Source organism: Gavialis gangeticus, unplaced genomic scaffold (genome assembly GCF_001723915.1).
Source record: "Gavialis gangeticus isolate Ggan-Ray unplaced genomic scaffold, GavGan_comp1, whole genome shotgun sequence".
NCBI classification, from domain to species: Eukaryota; Metazoa; Chordata; order Crocodylia; family Gavialidae; genus Gavialis; species Gavialis gangeticus.
Genome location: NW_017729022.1, coordinates 64,358,146 through 64,383,920, shown reverse-complemented (window position 1 = coordinate 64,383,920; position 25,775 = coordinate 64,358,146). Strand labels below are relative to the sequence as shown.

The following is a 25,775-nucleotide window of genomic DNA, read 5'->3' as shown; positions in this document are numbered from 1 at the left end:
CTGCCCTACTCCCTCCCTCACCATGGGAGCCCCCCCTCATGCTCCTTCCCTCCCCTCCCTTCCCCCCTACACATTTACCAGCTGAGCATTTTCTCTTTCCACCAATGTGGCTCTGGTTATAAGGGCACCCAAGGAGGACTTCCAAGTGTACACAACAGTGGCCCAGATGCAGTTGAATGGGTAGAGACAATGGTGAAGTTTTCATTTTTATTGTCAGTTATGTATTTTTTGCATATAGCCAGAACCTTTTCCTTGGGATCTGACTACCATATAAGTGACATGCTTTTCTTTCAGCATTTGCTCTTCTCCCACGTTTTCCTAGCAATATTGCGGGGGCAGGAGATGGGTACACATGGGCAGATTCTGGTGCCAGTGAGTTAGTCCTGATTGCTACAAAATTCTAAGCCCCAGTCCTTGAAAACTGTTTAAATAATAGTAATAATAATAAAAGAGTTAAGTGTAATGTATGAAAAAAAATGCTTCCTCTTCCTCTCAGATACAACTGAGCAGGCGCCTGGAGCATTTGAAACACAGTAGAAATAGGAAGTTGAAGTTCATGCACTTGTGACTCAGTGGCAATAAAGGCGGTGTCTGCTCTGGTAAAAAATAGTTGGGGTATGCACAGCCAGCAAAGTTCCAGCCTGAATCAGTGCAAAAAAGGAGGTGGGAAGGAACATATCTCAGGTATATTTCCTAGGTGTACGGTCCCGCTTTGGGAAGTGTCTTTCCTGGTGCTGGTTCCTGCATCCAGAAAGCTGAAGCTACTTGTGGGTGAGGACAGAGGGGGTCATCTGCCCAAGTGCTCTGACAGCTCTTGGCTCAGGTAAGAGAGCTGGGCCAGCGTTGGGATAGAGGTAAGTGGTAAATTGGAACCCATCCAAACAAGTCATGAGCCACTAGAGTCAGCTGTCTCATTGGATCTCTTCTGAGTCACGATTTCGTAGGAGTCCTTTAAGCAGCATACTACCTGATGACATGGTTTCGTGAAGCTGTAAGTTATTTTGGGTGGGCTGGGCCTCCTTCTCTATGTTCCCTGGAGGCAGGAAAGTTCATATGTTCCCAGGCACAGGAAGCCCAGCTGTAGCTGTGCTCAGGGACTCCATTAGACTCTAGCTGGCAGTCATGCGGGCTTAAAATTATTAGTAGCTCAACTCTATCCATTTTAGTTGAGTTACATCTGCAGAGACTATGGCTCAAAGTCTTGGCAGCACTGAATTCAGCTTTGAATCTCTGCATTCACCCCAGAAAAAGAAAATAAGGATTCACTAGGATTGTTCCTGTGGTTTAAAGCTTCCAGTGGGCACTGCTTCAAAGTGGTTCTCACATGTCTTGCCGGTTGATGAGTAGCCTATTGTATGTTGTGGGGAGCTGAAGGAGGAGCGAATGTGGAGACTGAATCCCCCTTTCCATGGATAACTGTTGCTTCTTGCTGTCAAAGCAGATATAGGAAATCCTTGCATACCATGAGCAGAGCACAGCTGATTTTCAGTTCTCTGTGCAATCACCCAAGAAGAAGGTGAGGACTTCACTGTTCCAGGACCGACAGTGTATATTTTTGAAAGGTCCACTCAAGACAGGGCAGGGGGAGCGGGTGATGTTTTACGTTTCAGAGAAGATTCCAGTCTCAGTCATCATTTCACAAGAATTTTGCCTCCTTGTCCTTCAGGCAACACAGAAGAACTAGAGAGCGTGGGTGAGCGCCAGAATAGCAGGTCAGAAGCACAGAGCACTAACTCTTGAATCAGGGTCCAACTTGCGTGTGCCAGCAGATGTGACCATGAGGGAATTCTGCATTGTGGTGCTGGCACTCTGCTTGGCCTCTGTGGTTGGAGACGAACAAGGTGAATTCCAAATTCTTTACCTCCTTTTTTTTCTTCCCTTCCCTTCCCTTCTCATCACCATTTCTCCCCTGCCCTCTTTCAGCCCTATCGCTTTTCTCTTTTCTGTCTCCTTCCTTTCCACTTTCCTCTACTCTCTTCCTCCCTCTGCTGTTCCATGGATAAACAGACAGCTGAGAGGGCAACTCTTCAGTAGGACTGGTGAATGGATAGTACAGTAAGATACTGGATGGTGGAAGGATAGTGAGGCAGGAAGTGGAGTGGTGGGACTAAGAGTAGGTGGTGACTGGCTAGGTGAGCAAGTGGAGAATTAGACAAGTGGATGGGGGATGAACTGGAGGTGATGTGGTGGGATAACTAGGCCCCTGAAGGTGAGTGGAGGGATGAACAGGTAGGGAATTGCAAGGGCTAATAGATCAGATTTGGAGTATAAATGGAGCATTTGGAGTATATGAAAGTGATCAGGGCCAATATCAAATGCATTGGTTTATATAAGAAAGTGCACCCCCGACCAGATCTCCCAGTTTTTTCTCTGCCATTATTGGGAGCAAAGAGATGTTTTTCTCATGTCCATCAACTCTAGGTATAACCTCCTATGTTGTATTTAGAACTGATTTGTGAGTTTTTACAACTAGTTGAGCATAGTATAACTCTGTGGGAGGAAGTGGTTTAAATTCCTCAGGAATTTCTCCTAGAGTCTCAAGCCCCAGGTCTGCATTAAAACCATGTGCGGTATGAACCCTAGAAAGAATAGCCCAAGACATGCCCCATACCTTTCCAGTGGTGGAGATGCACATGTTTGATATCCACTGTGTTTTGAAGTATCACCTCTACCCGCATCCAATAAGTTATTTGCAAGATTTTCACCTGTCAACATCTCAGGAAAGATGTCTGAAGATACAGGCATACTTGGTCTCTGAGACCAGTAAACTAAGAGATCAATATTTAGGCTAAGTCCCACCTCAGACAGGACAGCCCTGTTCTCAGGAAGTCCTTTGTCTTCTGGTCCTGAAAGGCATCTGCCAGATCCTATTTAGATTTTTGTGTCCAGCACAGGACTGGGGAGAGGCCAGCAAATACACTGTCATACCAGAGCACCATCAGCATTGCCAGTCCCTAGAAAGGTGTCTTGGACATGCTGACTTAAGCTTCAGTAGCTGTCATGATACACAGACTACTCTAGTGCCTACTCTGCCAATAGGACTGTCACAAAAGGGTGCACTCCCTGTTTCCATGCTGGTACCTCCTTCCGTTGTTCTGGGTCCTAGCTTCACAGAGCTCCCTTACAACAGGGTGGAGAAAGCATCAGCTCTGGAATTGCATCTAATAGGTGTCTGTTTTGTCCTGAGATACATATTTTCTTGTTCTCCATGTGCTGGATTTTTAAAACCTGCCCCTTTCTAAGACTTAGCTCTCTCACAAACCTGTGTGGACCTTCCTTTGACCCACTGAGAAATGCTTCCCTAGAGCATCTCTCTCTCTTAAGACTGCCTTCCTAATGGCATGATATCTGCTAGCAGGCCAAGTGAGCTACCAGAATTAGTGTCCAATCTCCCCTCTACACAAATCCACAAAAGCCTTTTGAGGCCTTTTCAGGACTAAGGTCAAAGAGGCTTTGTATGCTGGCTGCCTGTGGTGCCTCTCACATAAGTGAAACATTATTGCCAACCTTTGTCCAAATCTCAGGAGCCAGGTCCCCAAAATTCATGAGAATAGCTTAAGTGAGAGAGAGAAAACAGTGCATTTGGGGGCTTGTTGTCTGTTTCGTTGTTGGAGCTCCATGCTTCAAAGGTATTTTAGATTTCTCTGCAAATGTGTAAGCCAGAAACCCACCATATTTTATATGAAAACTAAGATTCTTAGACAATAACCTTAATCAAGAAGTTGGGGCTTTTAAGAAAAGCATCGGCTATCATGATAAAAATCGTAAGACTTGGCAAGCTGGTGACTGCCATGGGCTGACTTTAACAACAGATGTTATTGGTAAGCACCTTCTCATTTCCAGTCTCTGAACAGTGAAAGTCAGGAATATGAGGTTTTTATTAATAAAATCCTTGATTTATGCACTAAATGAAACACAGGAACTCCCTGCAGAGCTTATCTGCTAGTTTCTTCCTTCTACATCATTGCCTTCCCTATCACGACAGCAGGTTGTGTGTCTGTCCTATTGTTCCTTGCTACTCATCATTATAACCTATGCTTTTTGTACTCATTTTCCACTCGCAGAGAGTATCCCAATGAAGAGCCTACACTGTTATAATGACTATGCTTCACAAAAAACCTGCACGTGGGAGGAGTGCTCAAAGGCACATCACTTCCTGAATATGACTCTTTTCCATACGGATAGTTGCACACCGTAAGTATATGAACTCTGCGCTGCTAGAGAGAGAGATGTGAGGAGCTTCCTGGACCTAAAACGGGGCTAGAGGGTGAGAAACGGGGCTGAGCTGGACTCTAAGTAGCATGTATACACCTATGTTGGGCTTTTGCGTGGGTGAAAGTTGAAGACCCTATGGAGGCCTGCTTTGGGAAGAGGGGAAGATGAATACAATGTGGATGTATTTATTCAGATTATTCTGATTACCTCTTGGTCATTCTCTACTGGTTTTGCTGTGGTATTCTAGTTGTTAGAGCATATTACGTTACTGCACCTGATGTGGAGAAGGAGCCACTACAGTAGAAGCAGGGACAAAAGTCCTTTATCAGCAAAGGGGAGAGAGATTTCTCCTTACATGACCCATCTGTGTAGCAGTGTCAGCAGGAACAAGGCTCTGATTATGTCTGTTCTACAAAACATGGGTGGCTGGAGAGGAAGAGAGAATGGCTTCTGTGTGTTTGCTTATCGGGTTTCCTCCTAGAGGGGAGAGGCTTTGTACGTTAGCATCTCCCCGCTACATCTGCTTTCTTCTGAAAGGGGAAGTAAGCTGTCAGGCTGGATGGCACGCTAGGAGAGGGAGGGACAGGAGAGGAAAAATAGGGGAGGAAAGAAGAGAAGGACATTTTGTGGAAATGAGAGCTGTGTGTGAGGAGAGAAAGAATCAGGGTTGGGTCAAAGTAAGTGAAGAGAAATGGGAAATGGTCATTGGTATCCTCTTATGAGGCAGAGATGCAGACATCACTTGTGACTTGATCCAAAGTGCATTGAACTTTGGTGTTATTTGGCTCTCACTGTCTTCATCCCTGTTAGAGAAAGTCAGGTCAAAGAAATTCACCTTGCACTTAAGAGCAGAAGTGACGGAAGGTTTGGATGGTCCTTAGCTCCTGGAAGAGTTAATTCCACAATCTCAGATTGGCCCAGGGAAATTTCTCTCTCACACAAAATCCTGGAAAGGCAAAATTTCACTGCACCAAAGGAGCAGAATTTTTTACTATGGCTTTTGTGCCAAAGCTTAGACTGATCTTTGGCCCTTTAGATACTCTGTGCCCAGATCAGAAACAGCCTTAAGGATAAGGACCAAGAGTGTACATGCGATCAATACTCTTTGGGAAGTCAGTGTAGAGAACATGGGGCAAGCCTGATGTATTTGCAGTACTGTGTTGCTGAAGACATACCCTACACTCTCTGTAGTAGCTAGAGTTTCCTTAGTGCTAAAGGTATCATGCATGAATATGTGACGTTGCTTTGGTTTAGCTGATTATCGACAAAGACCTGAATAATTAAAACTAAGTCCATTCATGTGACCAGGTCATCTAGTTCACCTTCCTTTATAATCAGTCTTCATGACCCATCTGTGACCATGCTCTAGAGATGACTCCCAAGGGCTACATCAATTCTTATTTTATTTTTACAGAGGTGAGAGTTCACATATGGAAAAGGATATAAAAAGTAAGATCCCCATGTCCCACCAAAAGAAGATACCTTATTATATGGACAAGACACCCTGTCACCCTGTTTCCTGCCCCCATCCCCTCTCCCGCCCCGAGCAAATTATGAGGGAACAAATCACATTTGTTATGTTAGAAATTTTAGTCATATCCCTTAATACACTACAGGACTATATGCAACTATACTGGCGATGAACACAGTATATAGACAACACAGGATACAAAGTGGGAACAGTTTCAAGGGCCAGATTTTGGGTTAGCTTCCTATATCTAAATTGGCTCCTTCTGGGTCTCTTTCTCTGCATGTAGCAACAGCATAGAGATGCCATGTGGGTCCCAAAGAGCAGGGGAGCGTGCTGACTGCCAGGGCTCCCACATGCAGTGGGTATGCCACAGAAAAAGCTCCTGTTTTGCAATAGGGATAAAAGATATTTACAGCTTCAAACCTGATCGGTTGCTGCAGACTGAACTGAATGTCACCCTTTTCCAGAATGGTAAGGATATCTCTCCATGTTTCCCTTCTCCCCATGAATATCTAAGATACTGCTCCCTGATCTCTAATGCCTATAGTATAATCTAGTAAGGAACCAAGTTTATTTTCAGTCATGATAGTGGCTTCTCATTTATAGCATGTAAGACAGACAAAATAGGGAGAGCCCTTCCTTCACTGCCAGCACTGGGAAAACTGGTATGTCCCACATCCTTTTTCCCTTTAGTTTTTACAGTTATGTGGATATAAATGATGTCAGACAAAACTTTTAACTCAGAAGAGTGTCCATTAATTTATCTTCCACTATAAGTTAACGAAGGCTGCCTTAGTTCCTCCCAGCAGCACCCTTATATCCGTCTACCTTCTCTTCTGTTTGTCACCATTTTCTCCAAGGTCTTGGCCCCCAAAGCTTCTGCCTTGCAAACCATCTAAGAGCTATTGGCAGCAGTCCTAGGTAATCCCACCAAAATCTGAAGCTAGGCAGCTCTGCAGCTTTCCTTATAGACATTGGGAGGCTTAGAAAGGCCCTCTTCCCTCTCCTTCACACTTACTAATTGTCCCATCACCTTTTCAGTCCAACCACTACCACCTCAAAAGCTGTCAATCCATGTGACGATAGCAGATAATTTTCTGCTGGTATGGGAAGCAGCTGGTGGGATAAATGGAAGCCCTTTGCAGGACGACTCATTGGAATATGAAGTGGCCTACAAGAGGGACTGGGAGTCCTGGGAGGTAGGCATGAGACATATGCAGGCATTTGCTTGCACTGTTTTGAGTTGTACTATATATAAGGTATCAGGGAAGCTGTACTTAGAGAACAGATTTCTCCATTCATTGGCACTGGAACACTGAAGAGGATTTGTGCTTCAGGCTAAAGCAAAATGTGTTTGTTTTCAAAACTGTTGATAAACTGAAAATTGAAAAAAATATATTTTGAATGAAAAATAATTCACTGAAGCAAAATGTTTCATTTTACTTCTGAGCTTTTTAAACAGTTAAAAGGTTGTTGTGGAAAAGTAAATCTGACATCAATTTTAAAGTGAATTGTTGTTCTGAGTTTTAAAAATTACGTTTACTTTATATAAGCACTTTTCATTTAAATAAATTTGCTCAAAAACATTCACTGCTGTAATCATCAGCCACTGAAACCTTCATAGCTGGCATTGAAAACATCTGATCTCCTGAAAGTTGCATGTTCCACACGCCGTGCCTCTGGCATGATGTAGCTGGCTAGGGGTGTCTTATACTTCCAGCCCTGGCTGGTCAAAGTGAGAGACCCTGAAGGTACAAAGTTGTCTGTCTGCTTTGAAAGCAATAAACTCCACACAAGCAGCATTGTACTGTGGCCTAGTCCAGGATCACAGACATGACTGAAATTCAGCCCAGAGACCTGCTCAAGGAAAGATATCTTCACATTCATCTCTGACATTGTCTCTCTCTCTTGTCCTCTCTCCTTCTCTTCTTTGTCCTGTTATTTCTCCTTTCTACCCACTTCCATCTCTCTCATGCCATGGACAGATTTCTTCCTCTGTGTTAGTCTCAAATACCTCCAACCACCTCTTTAGCCATGACAGCCTTCTCCCCGGGAGCACCTATGTTGCTCGTGTCCGAGCCAAACCAAGCCGGAAGAGTAACTTTACTGGGCAGTACAGCGCATGGAGCACAGAGGTGTCTTGGGAGACCCAAGCAGGTAAGCGTGATGTGAGAGAATAAGGGTCAGGATGAGGTGTTGGGGGGGTGAGGAGCATTGAACTATGTGCTGTACTAGCAGTAGATGTTTGGGGCTGAGCTGAAGAGCACTGGGACATTGCTGGAATGTGATGATTATGTTCTGCTCACCCAAAGGTTCCCAGTGTCACCGTCAACTTTTACTTGAGTGGCTGTGGTGCCTATGAAAGGAACCAGATGAGTAGCGATAGAGGGTGAAGCCCTATGTTTAGTCCCACAGAAAAGGTGCCAAGTTAGCTCTGGCAGGAGCAGCACAAGCTCCTTATGCCCAGTCCCTCTGCCAGTGTGCCTTGTAGTGTTAGCGGGTTTTGTGATGCCCCCTAGAGTAGTTTGCCTTGTTTACCTGTCACAGTATAGAGACTGGCTCCAAGCACTGCTGGAAGGTTGGACAGCTAGACTGACATAACACTCTAGAGTCTAGCCTGAAACAAAAAAAATTGTCTTTCCTCATAATGGTCACAGCCAGTCCCTCCTGTACTGTTGTCCCTTCGCTCATCCCTATTCTGCCTAGAGGAAGCCTCACTTCTGCCTTTCTCAGGAGATGATGGTCAGCCCAAGAATCTCCGCTGCCTCTTCAATGGCGTTGATTGCCTCCTGTGCAGCTGGGAAGTACGGCAAGAGGTCACCAGCTCCATCTTGTTCACACTCTTCTACAAGGCTACGCAGACATCAGAGTAAGTGACCTGTCCCTGGCCTCCTGTAGGCACCTTTCTTCCTATGTGTCTGATCATCCCTCCCCCTGCTTAAGTCAGCTTCACCTCTTTTACTCTCAGAGAGAAGGAATGCTCACCAGTTCATGAGAAGAGGTTGCCTCACACCCCCTATGTGTTCCAGAGCTGTGAGATCAATATTTCCAACCCCAACCATGTGAGTTGGTACCATGTAACTGTCCGGCCCAAGAAAGAAGAGAAAAGTATTGAAGCCTGCAAGCACAGTGAGACCCTATTTACATATACTCTGTTGTGGTAAACTTGGGATTGTCTCCCAGATATTCTCCCATGGGTAGACAACTGGCAGAAAGGGAGAAATGGACTGGCTGAGAAGGAGCTTGACAGTGATGTCAGGATGGGACAAATAGTAAGCAAAGGAAGCTTTGGCCTTCCTGACAAGCTCTGCTGTGCAAAGAGCACTGCTGTGTGAAGCTTGAAGTAGAGGAGTGTTGCTTGGCACAGCTCAGAGGAACCTTAGAGCAGGAGGATAGTGCTGGAAGGAATGCTAGGACTTAGGTAAATGTCCAGGGAAGGTGGTATAAAGTAGATCAGGGCAAAGCAGAACAATGGTGTCATGAAAGCCAGGTTGTTTTCAGTTGTTGTGACTTGAAGCAGTCACTGAAAATGGCATTTGCCACGTTGTGTGTGTGATAGCATGCAGCTGGCATTCCATTTTCCTTGCAGCCTTGTGTACCCCACTGCAGTGTGGGACATGTGCTGTAGCGCAATGAAGAGTTCTGGGGGAGGTTGGCTGCAAATATCCAACTTTAACTTCTGTGGGCCAACCAAAAAAATATTCCCACCAATGGGCCAGTACATTTTGGGAGGGAAATGGTGCTGTCTTCTAACTCCATCGAGCAGGAGCATGGATGTCTCCTGTCTAGGGTTCTGCAAAATGCTGGACACTGACCAGCACCTGGCACATATGATACTTATAGCCTCTTGCTGTCAAGCATGCGAATCCTTGTCCAAATGAATGAGCATTTAAAAGTAATGCTGTGGCAGGGCCATGACTAAAGGTCTTTGATGGACTAAGACACTACAGAACATACCTTGGACTCATTTAACACACTTGTGACTGATGCTGACAAGCCATCAGAAGTGAAGCAAGACCTGTGTATGGCTGAGGATGGCTTGCTGTGGGACCTGCTGCAGAGTGTCAACTGCTTGCTTTAGGTGAGGAAATCATCATGAACTGCTGGGAGAAAATTTGCTTCTGATATGGGACAGCCAGCAGCATGTGGGAACTTTAGGTTAGGATGTACCACATGCCACAGATTTCCTTGCTTGGAAATCTGTGTTGAGCTGTCCCCAGAACTGCACAGGCAGATTGCCAATATGAGAATATTGGGCATGAAGAAGCAAAAGACAATAACTATCTGGAAGGTGGCAGGCAATCCTGGCTACTACCTTTCTGTGGTGAATCAGGTTGGTGTGTGAAGTTTCACTGCTGGTGCCACTGTGCACAAGACATGTAAACCTAGGTCAAGTGGCCTGCCTGAGTTAAGCCTTTCTCTATAGATACCATCTGTCTTAAATGACTTTTCTCCTTGCCATGAAAATTTTCTGCGATGTGGGTGGCACATGTGAATTGCTGGCAATGTAGATGACTGTGACTTGACTGTTTGCATTTACTGGTCCTCAGAATTGGGATCCTTTCACTTAATGCTGCGTGTGCTTCTTGAGATGAAGGATATTGAAAGAATAAATTGTACTGTCAGAAGAGCAGAATCAAGCTTGAATAGGGCATCAGAACTCAAGCATCAGGAAAATGCAATAGGCCCCGGGGTAGGGAAGAATAATAACCAACAGGGGTCCAGTAAAATAAGAGCGAGGGAGCTATGTACAGGTCTGAAACTATTTACAAGAAGTGGATAACAGATGGTCCTATTGCTCCCCCACGCTTTCCTTCAAAGCCAGGCAATGACCAGAGCCTCAAATGGAACTCCTCTCTGATTGTTGCGAGACTGAGGTCCAAAACAGCTGGGCATCAAAGTGGCACAGGTCAAAGCAACTAAATGTCTAGATAGTGCTGTTCTTCCTGTCTATATGGGTTCTATAACATCAGACTCAGTGACTGCATGAAACTCCATCCCCCAACCTTTTGAGTTTGGCATACCCAGAGGTAGTGTTCTGGGAACTGCCTACAGGACATGCCCATGGGTTTATGTTCGAGGAGAGCACAAGGAGTGGCTTATTCAAGTGAAGCAATGTAGGATTGCAGTTAGTGGATCAGTTGCTGCATTAGAGAAGGGCCAATGACAAACAGTGATAAGACATTTGAAAATGGGATGACTTTAGCCTTGTTCCTTCCAGTACTAAGCTTGCCACTGATAGCGCAGGGCACAACTGGTTGTATCATGTCTGTTTTTTTAAAGCAGGCTTGCCTCCATTTTTACATTTGATTATATGTGTTTCAAATTCTGTGATTAGAATTCTGTTGATGTCCAGTGTTATATTTGGCTGGGGACGAAAGATGTGGAGAACTGTAACTTTAAGAGGCTCTTGCAAGATCCCACTGGATATGGTTTTTATATTGTATAGAGCTCATGTTACATGGCGCTGATTGGTTTGGCTCTAAATGAAGTAGCTTGCAGGTGGATTCCTAGGCCTTCAATGAGCTCTGAAAAAAGCATACTAAGCATTGGGCAGGTTGAGAAAAGATGTACCAGGTGGAAGCATTATCTTACTTATCAGCAGATAAAATGCAACTTGGTCCTGGCATCCACCCAGAATAGAGAAAAACTGGAGGGGTGGGCAGAAAGATACTGAGACAAGGGAGGGATGTTCACACCTAAAAATGTTCCTTGTGTTCCAGTCAAAGTGCTTGCACCCACCAACTTGACGATGACAAAAAAGGAAGACCAGGGGTATGAACTGAGATGGGTAAAGCATAAACTACAGTATGGCTTTATAAAACAGAGCTATCAAGTCTTGTACTGGAAGGCAGACCAGTCCTCGGAGGTAGGTGTTGGCAGTTCTGCAGATCCCACACTCCTGTGAGATGGTGGGTAGGAAAGGCAATTTAATTCATGTTGCTTTTCTCTCCTCAGGCTGCCAAGTCCATCAACATCAGCAATGATGAGCCCCCCTTCATCTTCCCCTCCCAGATGCTAAAGTCATCAACACACTATAGGGCAAAAATGCGGGCAAGGGTGCATGCGCTCTCTGACTATGATGGTCCCTGGAGCGAGTGGAGTGAGGAGTGCACTTGGGAAACAGAGCACGGTACTGTCTTGGGTACCCCTTTAAGCAGAGAACAATTGTGGGGGACATTACTTTCTGTAAACAAAGATTCCTCTGAATTGGATTAACTGTTGTTGTGGTTGGTCTCTTTTCCTGGCTAATGTAAAACTATGTCCATTTGTATTATTTTTATGTTTGTGTGTACTTGGTATGAATGTATCTTTGGATTTTTGTAATATGACTTGATCAAAGATAGGCAAGGAGCATCCTGATAGATTAAGTGACAAGGATACTCTGCACTATACAATAGCTGTCTGCATACCAGAGAAGATTGTAGCAGGCTTATCTATTAAGCAGGGAAGTGGCAAAACTCTCAGTGTTTACCAATGGCTGATTACCTTTCACAGGGAGACGCCTCAGTTTACCCATTGACTAATGTGCATTTCAAATCTCATGCTGAACATGTTTCTCTCTCCTGCTGGAATACAAAATGGCTAAGGGAAATCTGATTAAGGGTTTTAGTAATTTTTGCTGTCTTCTTTGAGTAAAATTATGAATAGGAAGGAAACCTAACTTGTCAGATTAGCCTGCCTGGGGGAAGAAAATCATCTGCATGATGCATATGATCCCTGAGAACTGAACAGAAGAAAGAAGGGGTGATAACAATAAGGTATTTAAGAGATGCCTTTTGAGGAGAAAGGTGGTTTAGGGATGTTTGGCCTTAAAGGGAAATTTCTGGTCCCCATCTTAAGGGCTGGTAGCAATATGGACCAGCCAGTTGGAGAGCTGGACACTGCAAACTCTGACAAAGCTCACTGAGAAGCAGCTTTTAGTTAGAGAAACAGAATGTGATTGTTTCTATTTTGTTTCTATTTTTTTTCTTTTTGTCTTCAACCATATCTGCTATGTTTTCTTGTGTGATCTAATGTTCTTGTGTAATAAATCTAATTTCTGTTTTGTATATCCTGCTAATGGTCTGTGGGGAGAGTGATTTCAGGGCAAATTGACAAGTACAAGCACTCCATTGCCATGCAGACAGATCTCATGCCTTCCCTTCCTTTCCCTTCCCTTCCCCTTGCATAATTTCTGGGAAACAATCACTGGAACACCGACAAGACCCTGCCAGCTAAGCTATAAGATCCAGTCATGGCGCTGGTTTTGGACTATGGTTTTATCCAGTAGAGGAGTCTGGGGAGCAAGATCCACACTGTACCACTGTACCCAAGAACAGGAAGCCAGAGTGTTCACAAAAAGGCCTGGAGCTTCTGCTCCCCCACAAGGATTGTGCAAGGGGTCTCTGAGCTAGTGCTGTGTGCTAGGGATTTTATTAAGGAAGACAGTACACTTCAAAGGGGAAATGTCCCCTGGGCTGTGGAGGTGGGGGAGATATTGGGGGAGCCAGGTTTCCTTATATTAAATTGAGCAAAGATCCTTCCTGGGATCCTCTTGCTCCTCGGCCCCATTCTCCAGCAATCAGATCAGAGGTATACTGGGACAGGATCAGGAAAGTGAGGAGGCACAGGAGGTTCTGCAAGAAAGGTTAGGAACATTTCCAAAGTGCCTGCCAGGGGCTTCTAGAGCCCTGTGAGCTCCAGGCTGGTGCATGGGCAGGGTTGTATTACTGAGTCGAATTTCTCTATACCAGTGTGGCTCAGCCTTGTGGTCCTGTAAGCCGGATCAAGCCTTGGAGCCTGGCACTGCCCCCCTCCCCCATGTGCCAGGATTGGGTCTCAGGGGACCGGCCTAGCTGCCACCCATCCCCTGTGTTCTGGGCACACCACATCCAACATGCAGGGCCAAGGGCTTTCCATGGGTCCAGATATTTAGCAACAGGGAAGCGGTTCCACCACTCTCCTGCCACCAAATTTGTGGCCTTGTAGTGAGCCCAAGGGGCTAGATCAGGGGTGGGCAATTATTTTGGGTGGAAGGCTGCTTACTGAGTTTTGGCGAGCCATCGAAGGCTGCATGATAGGCAGTCAGGGGCAGATAAATATTAATTTTCTAAATTTTTTAGGGGCCCTGCAGGCCAGATAGAATGGCCTGATGGGCCACATCTGGCCCCCAGGCCACATTTTGCCCACCCCTGGGCTAGATGATGGGGTGCTGTGGGCCTGAGGTTGAGCATACCTTTGATCTACACAATCAGACACTGTCCCTCTGCATGGCAAACCCTGGTAGTGCCCAGGCTATTGCTTTCCAGGGGAAGATGCAGGCAGTCAGTGGGAGAACTGCCTGCATCCCAGCACAGCTAGAGAGGCTTTACAAACATGAAATGTGGCCAAGAATCTTCCTTGTGAACATCCATTCTGAAATGTCTGCATTTCTTGCCAAAGTGTGTGAATTCCCTGATATTTTAATAGTCAAACCCTTTCTCCTCTCTCAGTGGGCACATTTACACAAGGCACTTTAAGGCGCATTAGCCTAAACTGAAGGTGCATTAGGATGCATCTACACATGCGTGCCCTTAATGCACTTTAAAAATGGTGAGTTTGGGTTAAGCATCCCTAAATTTGATACCTGGAAATGCAGGTATCAAATTTAAGTGCGAATAGTTGAAGTGCATTAACACACACATAGACTCATTAAAGCACATTAACGCTGTATGTCAGTCCACACATGTTAATACATGTAGACGCCTGCCTAAACCAGCTTACTGTGCATTAGGTTAATGTGCATTAAATTTAGGCATGCTGAAATGTACGTGTAGACATGCCCAGTGTTAACAAAATGTCTCCAAAGCTCCCTTTTTGGGGGGGATGGGAAAGTCTGGGATATTTCTTAATATTTCCTCACACTGGACTTGAGAAAACTAGGGTTTAATGAATGCTCTTTCACCACTCGCATGTTGGGTAATGAAGTCTGTGGGAAAGGAACTACAGCACTTAGTCCTAGGAGTGCTATAAGACAGGCAATCTGTGGAAAATTCACGAGGCCTGTGGTCTCATGGGAGACCAAACAGGAGGGGCTTGGGCACACTCGGGATAATTCATGACTTGGGTTTAACAGATGTGTACCCATCTTGCTTTCCTGGGAGGTGTCCCAGCTCTGTGATAAATCACAGCCAGTCATTTGCACTTGGGAGAGTTTACCAGACCTCACTATCAGGACACATTATTTGCTCTGCAACTTTTCTTCTTTCCTTCTTGTATCCTTGTTGTGAAAAGGTATTTAGCAGAATTTGCAGACTTGTTGGAATCTGACAGGGCCACACCATGAGTGCTTCTGCTACGGCCCACTGCTCTGCAGCCAAAACTCATCATATCATCCATTAAGAATATCTAGAGTGAAAGGTTAGATAACAGGCTGAAGGCACTGTTTTGTTTTCTCTTAATTTCACTCTCTCTCTCTCTCCTTTTTCCATTTCAGTTGTGTCATCCGTGGTTGTCCCACTGCTGGTCTCATTCGGCATCACCATGTTGGTAGTAGTTAGTTGGTACAGCTCTCAGTATTTCCTCAGGTATGTCAGTGTGGTGCAGAGGCTCCAAATATCATGGTGGAGAGAGGCTGGAAAACCAAGGGAAGAAGGCCTCCCTCCATGGTCACCTTAGTTCAGCTGGGGTGAGCCTGGGATACAGCAGGGAGCTCTGTCTGTGACAGAAGATTAGGTTAGTGCAGGGTCCTGGAGGTTCAGGATCTCCGGGGTGGCTGAGGGTAAGGCTGCATGCTTGGTGCAGGCTCAGGGCAAGGCTGCGTGCATCATGGCCCAGGGCAAGGCTGTGTGCTTTCCCTGCCAACTCTGCATCACTGTTGTTGTTGCAGCAAGAAGAAGAGATGGGAGGAAAAGATTCCCAATCCCAGCAAGAGTCAGCTGGTGCAGGGCTTCTTTCAGGTAAGAGGGGGCTGCACACTGCGCCTGGGAAGAGGCAGGAGGAAGGAGGGCAGGCTGCCCTGGGGCTTCCTGCTGTGGGTAACATCCAATGTGGAATCTGCCTGCTCGCAGCCCCCAGCTGGTGGGAATTGTTGAGGATGCTGTGGGCAGAGTGGATACTGCAGATAAAGCCTTTGGTTTCTTGTGTCTCTTACACTAGTAGCCAAACCTGAGGCTTCAGAGTAAATAACCTCCCCTCCCCAGGCATGCAGTACTCTGAGCAGCAATATTCATTCCTGGCCCTCTCATACATGAGATGAAGTGACTCCTTCTCAAACATACGTCACATGGTTGTTCTTGGTCAGGACATTCCCCATGTTCTTCACAGTCTCACTGCCCAGCTTCTTCGTATGTGGGAATACATATTTCTCCCCCTGCATGTATTTTCCCAGGGAAGATTGTGTACTGTATTTCAGTATCATCACAACATCCCTGTGAGCACAGGGATTGTACAAAGGAAGGACTTTGGTGCAAAAGAGGTACCTGACTTGTTTGGGTTCACACAGGAATGTGTGACACAGGATGGGGAACTGGACCCTGGTCTTAGATTGCCTTTGTCACAGACGTAACCACAGGTCCACCTCCACATATGTGTTTGTCTTTTCCAGATGAAGTAAACATAGCTTCCTCTCTTGTTTTGGCCTATGTCATACCCATACCTAGAATCACTACAGTTGTCCTTTTCTGAACCTTTTCCATCTGTGCTACATCCCATTTAATGGGAGATGATTGGGAATAGAGTTTGTGCTCCAGTCAAGCTCCCCCTGTTATTTGTATGCTCTTTTCAGTTTTTCCAAGCATCTTCCTACTTTTTGCACCATGTGGTCCACAATGAAGATTCACCTTCCTTGTTCTGTCTCTGCTGACTGGCAAAGCATTTTCTCTTGAGGGTTCTGCCCTTTGCTGTATGGGAGACATCTAGGCTATTTTTACTACTGGTTGTTGCCTTATGCTACTGATCATTTCTCAGTGGGTTTAAATCCACCTGGAGATCCTTTCAGTTCCCTAAGACCATGTTTCTGCTGCCTCCTTGCTGAGCCCAGGATAGTGGTTAAGAAACAAGCTAGCATGCATCCAAGCCTGGCAAGCTGGCAGGGTAGATGGCTTAGATGGCTGCTAAGTGTAGGTCCCAGCTCCACTCTTAGCTCTTCTAAGATTGAAGAGGGGAGCAACATTGAGGTGCATAGCCTCGTCTTCTCTAAGTCATCTCTTCTGCCTAATTGGCAGACTTGGTCATATGCAGCATGGGAGCAAGGGGGGGTGTCTTTTTCTTGGCAGCAGTCCCAGCCTCTGATGGAAGTTGGCATAAACATGTCCTACAGTTGTAACTAAGAGAATAATCTGGGTTCACCAGCAAACTTCACCCCTTTGCAGCCCAGCCCTATCTCGAAAGCAGTAATTATAGGTAACAATGAGCCTAGCACTGGCCCCTGGGACAAGTTCCTAGGGACCTCTCTCTGCATGAAGGAGCAGTCCATTCGCAATGCGTCTTTGTTTCTGGCCATGTAACTGGTTTTAAAGCCATAGTCAGATTTTGTTCTGTAGTATTAAAACCTTGTTGGTCAGTTATTTCAGATGAGTTTTCTTATCCAAAGCATGTGAGCATCCCAGGCTGATTGTTATTATTTTCTGCCCTTGTCAGTGGTGTCTCCAGAGTCTTCCTGGAGCAAAGTTGACATTGCACAAAGTGATAGTTTGTGCCCCTTCTCATACTTGCCCATCCTGTTGCTGATGATTTCTTGAGTAGAGCTACCATTATATACCTGCCCTCACCTGAAACACAGGGTAGAGGCTGGCAATGTGGAAAAGATAGAGACCAAAATAGACCTGGGAGAAGGCCCTTGGAGCAGTGCTGCCACCAGGACACCCTTTGCTGTGGCTTTTGCTGACCATACCAATGCCCCCTGTCTTTCCCGGGCTATTTAGAAGGTCCCTCCTTCCTGAAGGAGCAATATTACCTGACATTTCCTTTTCAGAAAGGACCTTTAGGGTCCAGTAGCTTGTGGGACTTCAGCAAACTGAGTTCTTCAGAGAAGATGGAGCAGGCCAGCAACCTGCAAGTGCTAGATGGGTGAGTGAATGATGCACAGATAACATGTTCGTGATATTCTGCAAAATGTATTTTGGTGGCCCTGGGATCCTAGTATGCCTGTGGAAAGACCACTTTCTAATCTATTTCCTGATCTAGAAATAGTGATGAACAATCTCCCTCCAGGCCCTTTATATGTATGTACAAAGCTACATAAATGTGGACACTGGCGGTAACATTCTCTGAAGGGTGACTGGCAGCTTGGCATGTGTGCCCTGGGAATGCAGGAATCTGAATTGGTCCACCAAGTTTGAGGTTGTGATACCACCAGGAGCATGTGCCAGATGCTCCAGGGGGAGGTGCCAGGAACTAGCCATGTGGGGTAATCTGCCCATAGGGAAATATTCCTTCTAATTCCTGGGAGGCTTTTTGTGTCCTCAGCTCAGCTCCTGTCTCTCTGCAGTGCTCTCTGCAGGTGACCTCTAGTTACTGAATCATCCCTTTTGTTTTTCTCTATTGCAGTGTGGCGAAGTTTGTTTCGGCAGGGTCCTTAGGAGCTGAGGCACCAAAGATGGACCAAGAAAACCGGTATTACATTTCTGAAGTGCCAGGTCCCACTCCACTTTCAGCAACCCTGTGTGGCTGGCAGTCAAGTCAAAGGACCAGTCAGTCCCTCTCACCGGCCCCATTTGCCTGTGTTGGCAGTGCTGAGGTGGACACTACCTCTCGGGTCCCCAGGTCCTTCTGTGATTTTAATGGTCCATACCTTTATTGCTCATATGGGAACTCCCTGGATCATACTCAGGAGGATCTGGGAGCTGCCCCAGAAGGAATCAGGAAGGAATCAATATCTGTGGAATACATTTCCCTACCCCAGGAGTGCTGTACCCAGGCCTCAATGGTGGGGGCAGAGACGAGAGCAATTTTTCTCCAATCCCCCTGGCTCTCAGACCAGAAAGAAATGAAGCAGATTGTTGCTGGAGGGCAAGATGCATTACAAGACCTACCAGCAGGTGAGGAAGGAGTGAAAGAGGAAAGAGAAGGTCAGGGATCACTGACTGTTGTCCCTATTAACAGCTCCTCTTGGAAATGGCCGTTGGAGTACATCACCACCGAAGGTCTGTGCTTGGTACCGGCAGAAGATTCTGTCAATCTCTCACCTGCCCCGGACCCTCAGGAGCAGATGCTCAATGGTGCTGGCACATTAACTTATGACTCCCAGCTGCCTCAAACTGTGGATGACACCTTCAGCCCTGCATTGCTCTCTGGGAGGTTTGGTGTCTCACTCCCAGTTGCATCTCAAGCACCAGCCACTCCTCCTGGATCACAGCAACCTGAACTGGATAGCAATATGAAACTCCCTCTGACCCCACAAGGCAGCCCCAAACCCATCAGCCTTTCCCCCTCTGCTTCACTGGAGGAGGGTGAGCTTTCTAAAGAAGAGCCTGTGCATCAGAATAGCTTGGTCGTGTTCAACCCTGATGGCACTGACCCAGTTTTCCTACACCAGGTGGGTGAATATTGTTTCTTCCCCAACCCCAGCAAAAAGATTTCCAAGAATCAGGAATCCTCCTTAGCCAGTAAGTCTCCAGAAGCCAGTGAGCTAGTTGGAAAGACTGCGTGTGATGAAAAATCTGCCCACAACAAGCCAGAGGATGCACTTCGCATGCAGGCCATTCAGCTCTTCAAAGCGCTGAAGTCTGATGATTACTTTGCATCGCCACTGTGGGATGGACAGCAGCACACGTCAAAGGCCCGGGAATTTTGCTGAAGTTGCAAGTGTCAGCAAAGACAGTGAGTGACTGAACAAAAATGTGGTCATTCAAGGATTGTCATGATCCTCTGTTGTATTCTCCACTGCTTCCCTCCCCACTCCTGCGCTGCCCATGGAGAAAGGGAATGGGAAGTTCCTTTCTCTGGGTCTCCATGCTTCCAAAGTGGTTGAAATACATTAGATGTTCTCCTCCTCACTGTGTTTGGCTAGAGGCACAAGCCAAACATCCCCATTTGAAGAAACCTGCCACTTTTCCAACGCTGTCATTTCTGAAAACCTTGACATGGTTCTAGTGCAGAATGTAATGACAACTTCACAACACGAGGGATCCAACTTCATGTCATATTTTAAGACTGTCACAAGTTTCTGGAAACTGGAAAGAAATGCCTCCTACTATTAAGTCCAAGAGAGTTTATTTAGCAAGATAGTGATAGTAATCATCTTGCAGTGTTGATAGAAGAAGGGTGTAGCAGGGATGGGAACTGCTCAGGACAGTACAAAATGGACAGGAATAAAGGGGTGAAACTGAAATTGGAAGATTTGACTGGAGACCAGGAAACCTCAACTTGATTTCTCCTAGAGGGGAGATTGAAATGCCCCCATCACTGCAACACAACAAATTAGACTGCACAAAGCCATAGAGACCATAAAGATGTACATAATTAGACCACACAGATTAGACCATAGAGATGTACATAATTGTTGGAAAAACTATACTGGGGATAGGCTGAACAAGCCTGGACTTCACAGTCCCTTGTAGTTGTGTTTGCTAAAATACTGGATGATTTCCTGCTTTTCCAGGCATTGGCTGTTCCTAGATGATTGTAATACACCTCAACTTGCTGCTTTAGTGATCTCTTTTTCATATGGTATCAGATATCAGTTTCCAAATCTATGAGCCACCGTCTGGTATTGCTCAATGGATGGATGCCATGTGCCCCATCTGGGCATTTTTAAAGACTACAGAGTTTGATGAAATGTTGTGCTGTTTGTTGGACATTGCATTCACACAGGGGGCTGTCCAAGATGTTCCTCTTGTAAAGTTATTTTGAAGTGTCTGTATCCAGTTCTCAGTTTGATCTGTAAGGTATAAGCTGTGTCTCCAATTCCTTTATTGCAAGTGAAGCCGTGAAGCTTTGGAAGCAAAAAAACAAACTAACACGAAAAAACACACCAAACCCTCAAACCCTGAAACAAAAAAAGAAAAGAAAAAAAACCCGAACAACCCCCCACAACAAACAAGCAAGCAACGCCCCCCCACAACAAACAAACAAAAAGTCTGGCTTAAAGCAGTGATCAGACCTTGAAAAATCATTTCGATTTTGATGTGTCACCTGCCAGGTAGAAGTTTTGACTGCCGGGTCTGACTTTGCTGCACTGTATGTCACAGCTAATGAGGGGAGGAAGATGAAGTCCAGTGCATGTATGTGTGAGAGATTGTAGTTTTCTCTATTGTACTAACTGGATGCTCTCTGTTTTCTGTTGTGCAGTGTGATTCATTCTTTTGAACCTTATAACTTGTTATAAACAGAACATTTTCAACTTCACCGATGTGTGGAAAGTGAATTAAGTTCTCCCAAAAACAAGCAGCTGTTGGCACTGCCTCTGGCTGACTAGAGCATAGATGGAGGTTGTGTTAGTGTTTATATCCTAACTCATTCCTGACCCATTACAATTCTTGCTAGTTCCACCTTGGGAATGAAGGCATGGAGAGAGAAGACCATGCTGATGGGTTTTTGCTTTCTCTATAAAGGCATTAGAAAGAGATTCCGTAACCCCATGCATTAGCTCAGCCTACATACTTAGATTCCTGGATGTGTATAAACTAACTGTGTTTTCAGCCACTCTGGTTTTTTTTGTATCCCAGACCATGTCTGGGGGGTTGACCCCATAAAGTCAAAGGGAGAACTTTCTTTCCATTCCTTGGTTACTGAACAAGACCTGCTTAGTACAGCAAACAGACCTCTACGGAAGCATAGAATAATGTAATTCTGGCACATCAACAACCCAACACCAAGCCAGAGGGTCCAAGTCCATATTTCTGAAGCTTTTGGGGATTTCTTCCTCCATGTTGGCAGTCTTGGTCCTCAGAAGACCACTTCTTGTCACCTTAGTTTTATTGTTGTAGTGCCCAACACGATCCCCTTATGCTAAGAAGGCACCATACAAACACTGAGGAGGGTACCACCTTATTCTAAAACTGTGTGTACTTTAAGGCACAGCAAGGCTTGGGTGTGGGTTCAACAGCAGGGAGCCAAAGGAAGGATAAAAATTAGTGCAATTGTAACATGACCCTGCAATTATGTAGGCCAACAGTGAGCAGGACTTGGTGGTTAGAAAATGTTACAGCCCTCTCATTCATATGAGTAAACTCTTGCCAGCATTACTCAAGGGCCCGCTCCATAGCTCTCAGATATAGGTGATTAACAAGAGGCTGCTCTGAAGAAATTAGTTTATTATACACATCATGGCCTTTTCCTATCACTGTCTGCATTTATGTAAGGAACAGGGCACCATGCTGAGACTTCAGCAGCCTTCACCCCTTTGGGAGACTTGGATATAGAAAACACCATCTGTCCTACAGGGAAATGTAAAAGAAACCTGGGTCTGACTACAAACTGGTCTATACCCTTCTCTGTTCACAAGCCTTCTTATACACTGGTGCTTGAAGCCCTTTCTCCACACCTCCCACTGCCTGTTCACATACGCTTCTCTTCCCTCCCCGGGTGCTCCTGCCATTTCCACTACAGTGTTGTAGTCCCCATAAAAAAATACACACATAACCATGGGATTGGCCATTGCTAGATGGCAGTGGGACAAGGGATAACACTGGCACAGAAGGATCAGAATCACTTTATGTTTTCTGTGTTTGGGGGGAAAGGCAGGCTGGCACTTTGATGCCCATCTTGACTCTAATAACTCACCCCCCAGGTTTCAGTATGCCCAGACAGGTCTGTAGCAGCTCTTCATAGCCCAGTCCAAGAGTCTACCTGCTGATGACTGAGAGATCTGAGAAATTGGAGTTTGAAACCTGGTGGCATCCTTAGATGGATTATCCTACTTTTCTGATCCTCTCTTCTCTTCCCTCCAGGTTTTTTCCTATCTCTTCTGAACCACCAAATTAATTATTATTCTTAAGGAGATGGTCCAGAGCTGATTGAAATCAATGGGAGTCCATGGCAACCGCATTTCACAGACCTAGAGTCAAGAGGCATCCCTGTCCTAATGAACCCACAAATGATATTTTGACAGGATCCAGCAGTGGCCTGGGTGAAAGAGGGGACAGACAGAGGGAACACTAACTCCTTATCTCAGTCCTCCTGTAACCACTACTCCCATTTTCCTTCTTTCTTCTTCCGCTTCTTCTACCCTGCCTTCCCTGGTAGGGGAAAGGAGGTGAGGCACAAAGGACAGCCTCAAGTTCTTTCTTTTGATGAGCCCCAGTTCTTGGAACTGTTTAATCAGAAATAGCCCAGAGTAACACTGAAAAGAGAAATACTTCTTCCTTTTCCAGGGTAGAAGCCATGCATCCATGTGATTGGTCAGAGGGTCTGCACCACTTGAGAAATAGGAAGTTCAAGCTGCTTGAGTCACATGTCAGTCTCCGTGATGTTAAGGTGTACATATGCTCTGTGAAGAGAGAGGTATGGTGCCCTCCTCAAAGCCCTGTCTGATCCAGCAGACTCAGGGGATGTGGCAGAGCACAGCTCAAGTTATGTCTTATTCCAGCTTTGGGAAATGTTTCATTTCTTGTATCCATAAAGATGGGGCAGCTGCGAGTGAGTGAGGAACGAGAGGGTCAGCTGCCCACCTATTCTGACAGCTCTTGCCTCAAGTAAGAACTGTGGCAGTCTTGAGAGAAGGGTACATGGCAAGTTGCAGCCCTCTCCTCCAAGAAACCAGGGCTTGGAATTACCATATGCATTGGGCAGTGATGGAGCCCCAGGGGCCTTGCAAGCTGCATTCTATCTGGGGAAGTGATTTTAGGAAGCAGAGGGTCATTCTGGTTAGGCCTCCTTCTCTGGGCTCCTCTGAAGTGGGGAAGAGCCACAGATCAGCTGTTTCCAGGCACAGGAAGCTGAGCCATGGCTGTGCCCAAGGAAGGGTTATACTCTTTAGACTGCAGTCATACAGAACAAGAATCACCAATGGTGCGCTCTATCCATACACCTTCAGGGAATATGGCCCATGGTATTTGCAACTCTGGAACCCCACATTCATCACCAAGAGAGGAAATACAAATCCACTGGGATTGTTTCTGTAGCTTAACCCTTCCATTGGACACTGCTTCACTGCAGTCCTCATCTGGGGTCTTGCCAGGGAAATAATATGTTGGCTACTAAAGGTAAATAAAGATGAAGACCAAGTCAACTTCATCACTTCCTAAAAAGCATGTGTGTGCATGAGTGTGTGGTGTTTCTTAACGGAGGACTGCCCTGTGTTCTCCAGGTCAGTCTTGGGTCCACTGTCAGAGCAGGCTGTGTGAAAATGGGCGTACAGTATTCTGGGAAGTGCCAAGGGCTGAATGAACAAGAAGAACATTTCTCTCTTTCTATAAATTGTGGCTACTTCTTGCTTTCGAATTGAATAGGGGCAATCTGTGCATTACGTCAAAAGCTCACATCCGCCTCTGTTCTCTGTGTCATGCACCTACCCAGGAAGGAAATGGTTATCTGTTTGAAGCTCTTTTGAAAGGTCCCCTCAGTGCAGCAGGAGGATATTTTTATGTCTAGGACAGTCTTCCAGCTGATATATGAGTTTACTTCTGCATTCACCAGCTGTTAGTGAAGAAGCACAAAAGCATGTGTGAGCAGAAGTACAACAGACTGGGAACCTCAGGAACCAACTCCTAATGCATGACTGAGTTTTGTGGCCAGGCAGACATGAAGATGGAGTTCTGCAGCATAATCCTGGGACTAGGCTTGGCTCTTCTGGTTGGAGATGCTCGAGGTGAGTTTAAATCTAGCTTTTCCATTCCTTCGTGTTCCTCTACATAGTTATTTTTCCCCTTGCCTTCCTTTGAGCCAGGACACTTCTCCACTCAATCTCCATTTTTTTCTGCTTTCCTTGGCTCCCATCCTCTCCTTGATGTTCCAGTTGACTATATTGGAAAAAAACACAGACCAGCTGGGAGGATGACTGGTAACCAGAATTTATGGTACATATGAGGAGTGCAAAAGGTGGAGGAACAGAGAAATGGGAGGTGCAGCATTATTTCTGGGACTTACACTTGGTTCTCACAAATGGGATTGGCCTTTCATTTGAGCCACTGATAGAAGTGATCTAGGAATACATCCCTCTTAACATTGCATTCCTAATGGCATAACCTCTGCTGGCAGGCCAAGGGAACTACCAGCATTAACAGCTATATACAAAGTATACAAATTGAGTCTCATGTGTAAGGCATGATCTGATTTACATTTTATAGAGTCTGTCTCCCTCCGTGTCTTCTTCTCTGGAAGAGACACAATTCCATACCTTAGAGTTTCTAAGAGCATTGTGTTACATCAGGTGCACTGGTCTGGCTTTCTATCCGTAAACTATGCCAGGAAAAACTTTTCTTGAAACTTCTCTGCATGCAAGTGAGGTGCACTGGAACTATGTTACACTTTGGCTGGCATGTCAGGATCTGTACGTCTAGCTTGGATCTATTGTCTATATATTCCATGGTGGCAGTGTGGAGTTCAGTGCCACCCTCCATGTAGGATTCAGCATCATACTGCTGCCCAGTTTGGTAGAGCAGTGCTACGCTGTATGTTTCTCCTCCACTATATCCTCCCTGACCATAGGAAGTATTCTCTGTCTTCCCACTTCTTTTTGTCTATGCCAAGTCCAGACATGAGGCTAAGAAGCTGCTCTGGGGGCACTTATCATCACCATTATTACTCTCAGCTACTCTGGAGACAGAGACAGTGGGGGACATCCATGGATAGGGTTGCCAACCCTCCAGGATCACCCTGGAGTTTCCAGGAATTAAATATAAATTTCCAGGTGACTGCTGAGAGTCACCTGGGAGACAAATGATATGGCATTCACTAAAATGAATATTAAATATTGATTCCAATTCATACAGTAGTCCAGTGGGTTTTTCAAATTCTTTATATATAAAGGGCTTAGTCCACCTGTTTATGTGTCTGTCTGTCTGTTGATACCGCTCTTGGGGTTGTGGCTCCAGCCAGTGCTGCGTCAAGAATGCGCATCAAGAATGGGAGGTGGCTCCAGCAGAGCGGGCCAGGTGGATGAGGAGCGGGTGGAGGGGAGGGTGGTGCAGGGCCGGATGCAGGTGGGGGGTGGTGTGGGGCTGGACGCGGAGTGGCAGGGGGGGGG

The 25,775-nt window shown here is 45.8% G+C and overlaps 2 protein-coding genes across 3 annotated transcripts in view; both read left to right on the top strand.

Moving 5' to 3' along the window:
* Positions 1-495: 495 nt before the first annotated feature.
* On the top strand, positions 496-20,604 carry LOC109296058 (cytokine receptor common subunit beta-like). Of its 2 annotated transcripts, none has more exons than XM_019515277.1 (14): positions 496-684; positions 1,667-1,841; positions 4,065-4,194; positions 5,973-6,157; positions 6,728-6,885; positions 7,672-7,843; positions 8,420-8,555; positions 8,655-8,815; positions 11,410-11,555; positions 11,645-11,819; positions 15,144-15,234; positions 15,537-15,606; positions 17,622-17,716; positions 18,197-20,604. In XM_019515277.1, the coding sequence occupies exons 2-14, from the start codon at positions 1,778-1,780 to the stop codon at positions 19,443-19,445; spliced, it is 2,832 nt and encodes a 943-aa protein (XP_019370822.1). In that variant the 5' UTR covers positions 496-684; positions 1,667-1,777; the 3' UTR covers positions 19,446-20,604. The 2 variants fall into 2 exon arrangements, with proteins under 2 accessions (XP_019370822.1, XP_019370821.1); XM_019515276.1 differs by having other exon boundaries at positions 496-823.
* Positions 20,605-24,018: 3,414 nt separating this feature from the next.
* CSF2RB (colony stimulating factor 2 receptor beta common subunit) overlaps positions 24,019-25,775 on the top strand; it is a 45,338-nt gene continuing 43,581 nt past the window's right edge. The window contains exon 1 of the mRNA XM_019515283.1: positions 24,019-24,398. Within this exon, the coding sequence (XP_019370828.1) occupies positions 24,305-24,398 (94 nt within the window). The 5' untranslated portion in view covers positions 24,019-24,304. The remainder of the gene's footprint in view (positions 24,399-25,775) is intronic.

Excerpts from the sequence above, each read along its gene's own strand:
- LOC109296058 (XM_019515277.1), top strand. The coding sequence starts at position 1,778 with ATGAGGGAATTCTGCATTGTGGTGCTGGCACTCTGCTTGGCCTCTGTG. Across the intron at positions 6,886-7,671 it reads GGGACTGGGAGTCCTGGGAG|ATTTCTTCCTCTGTGTTAGT; the intron begins GTAGGCATGAGA and ends TGCCATGGACAG. Across the intron at positions 11,556-11,644 it reads AGGCAGACCAGTCCTCGGAG|GCTGCCAAGTCCATCAACAT; the intron begins GTAGGTGTTGGC and ends TTCTCTCCTCAG.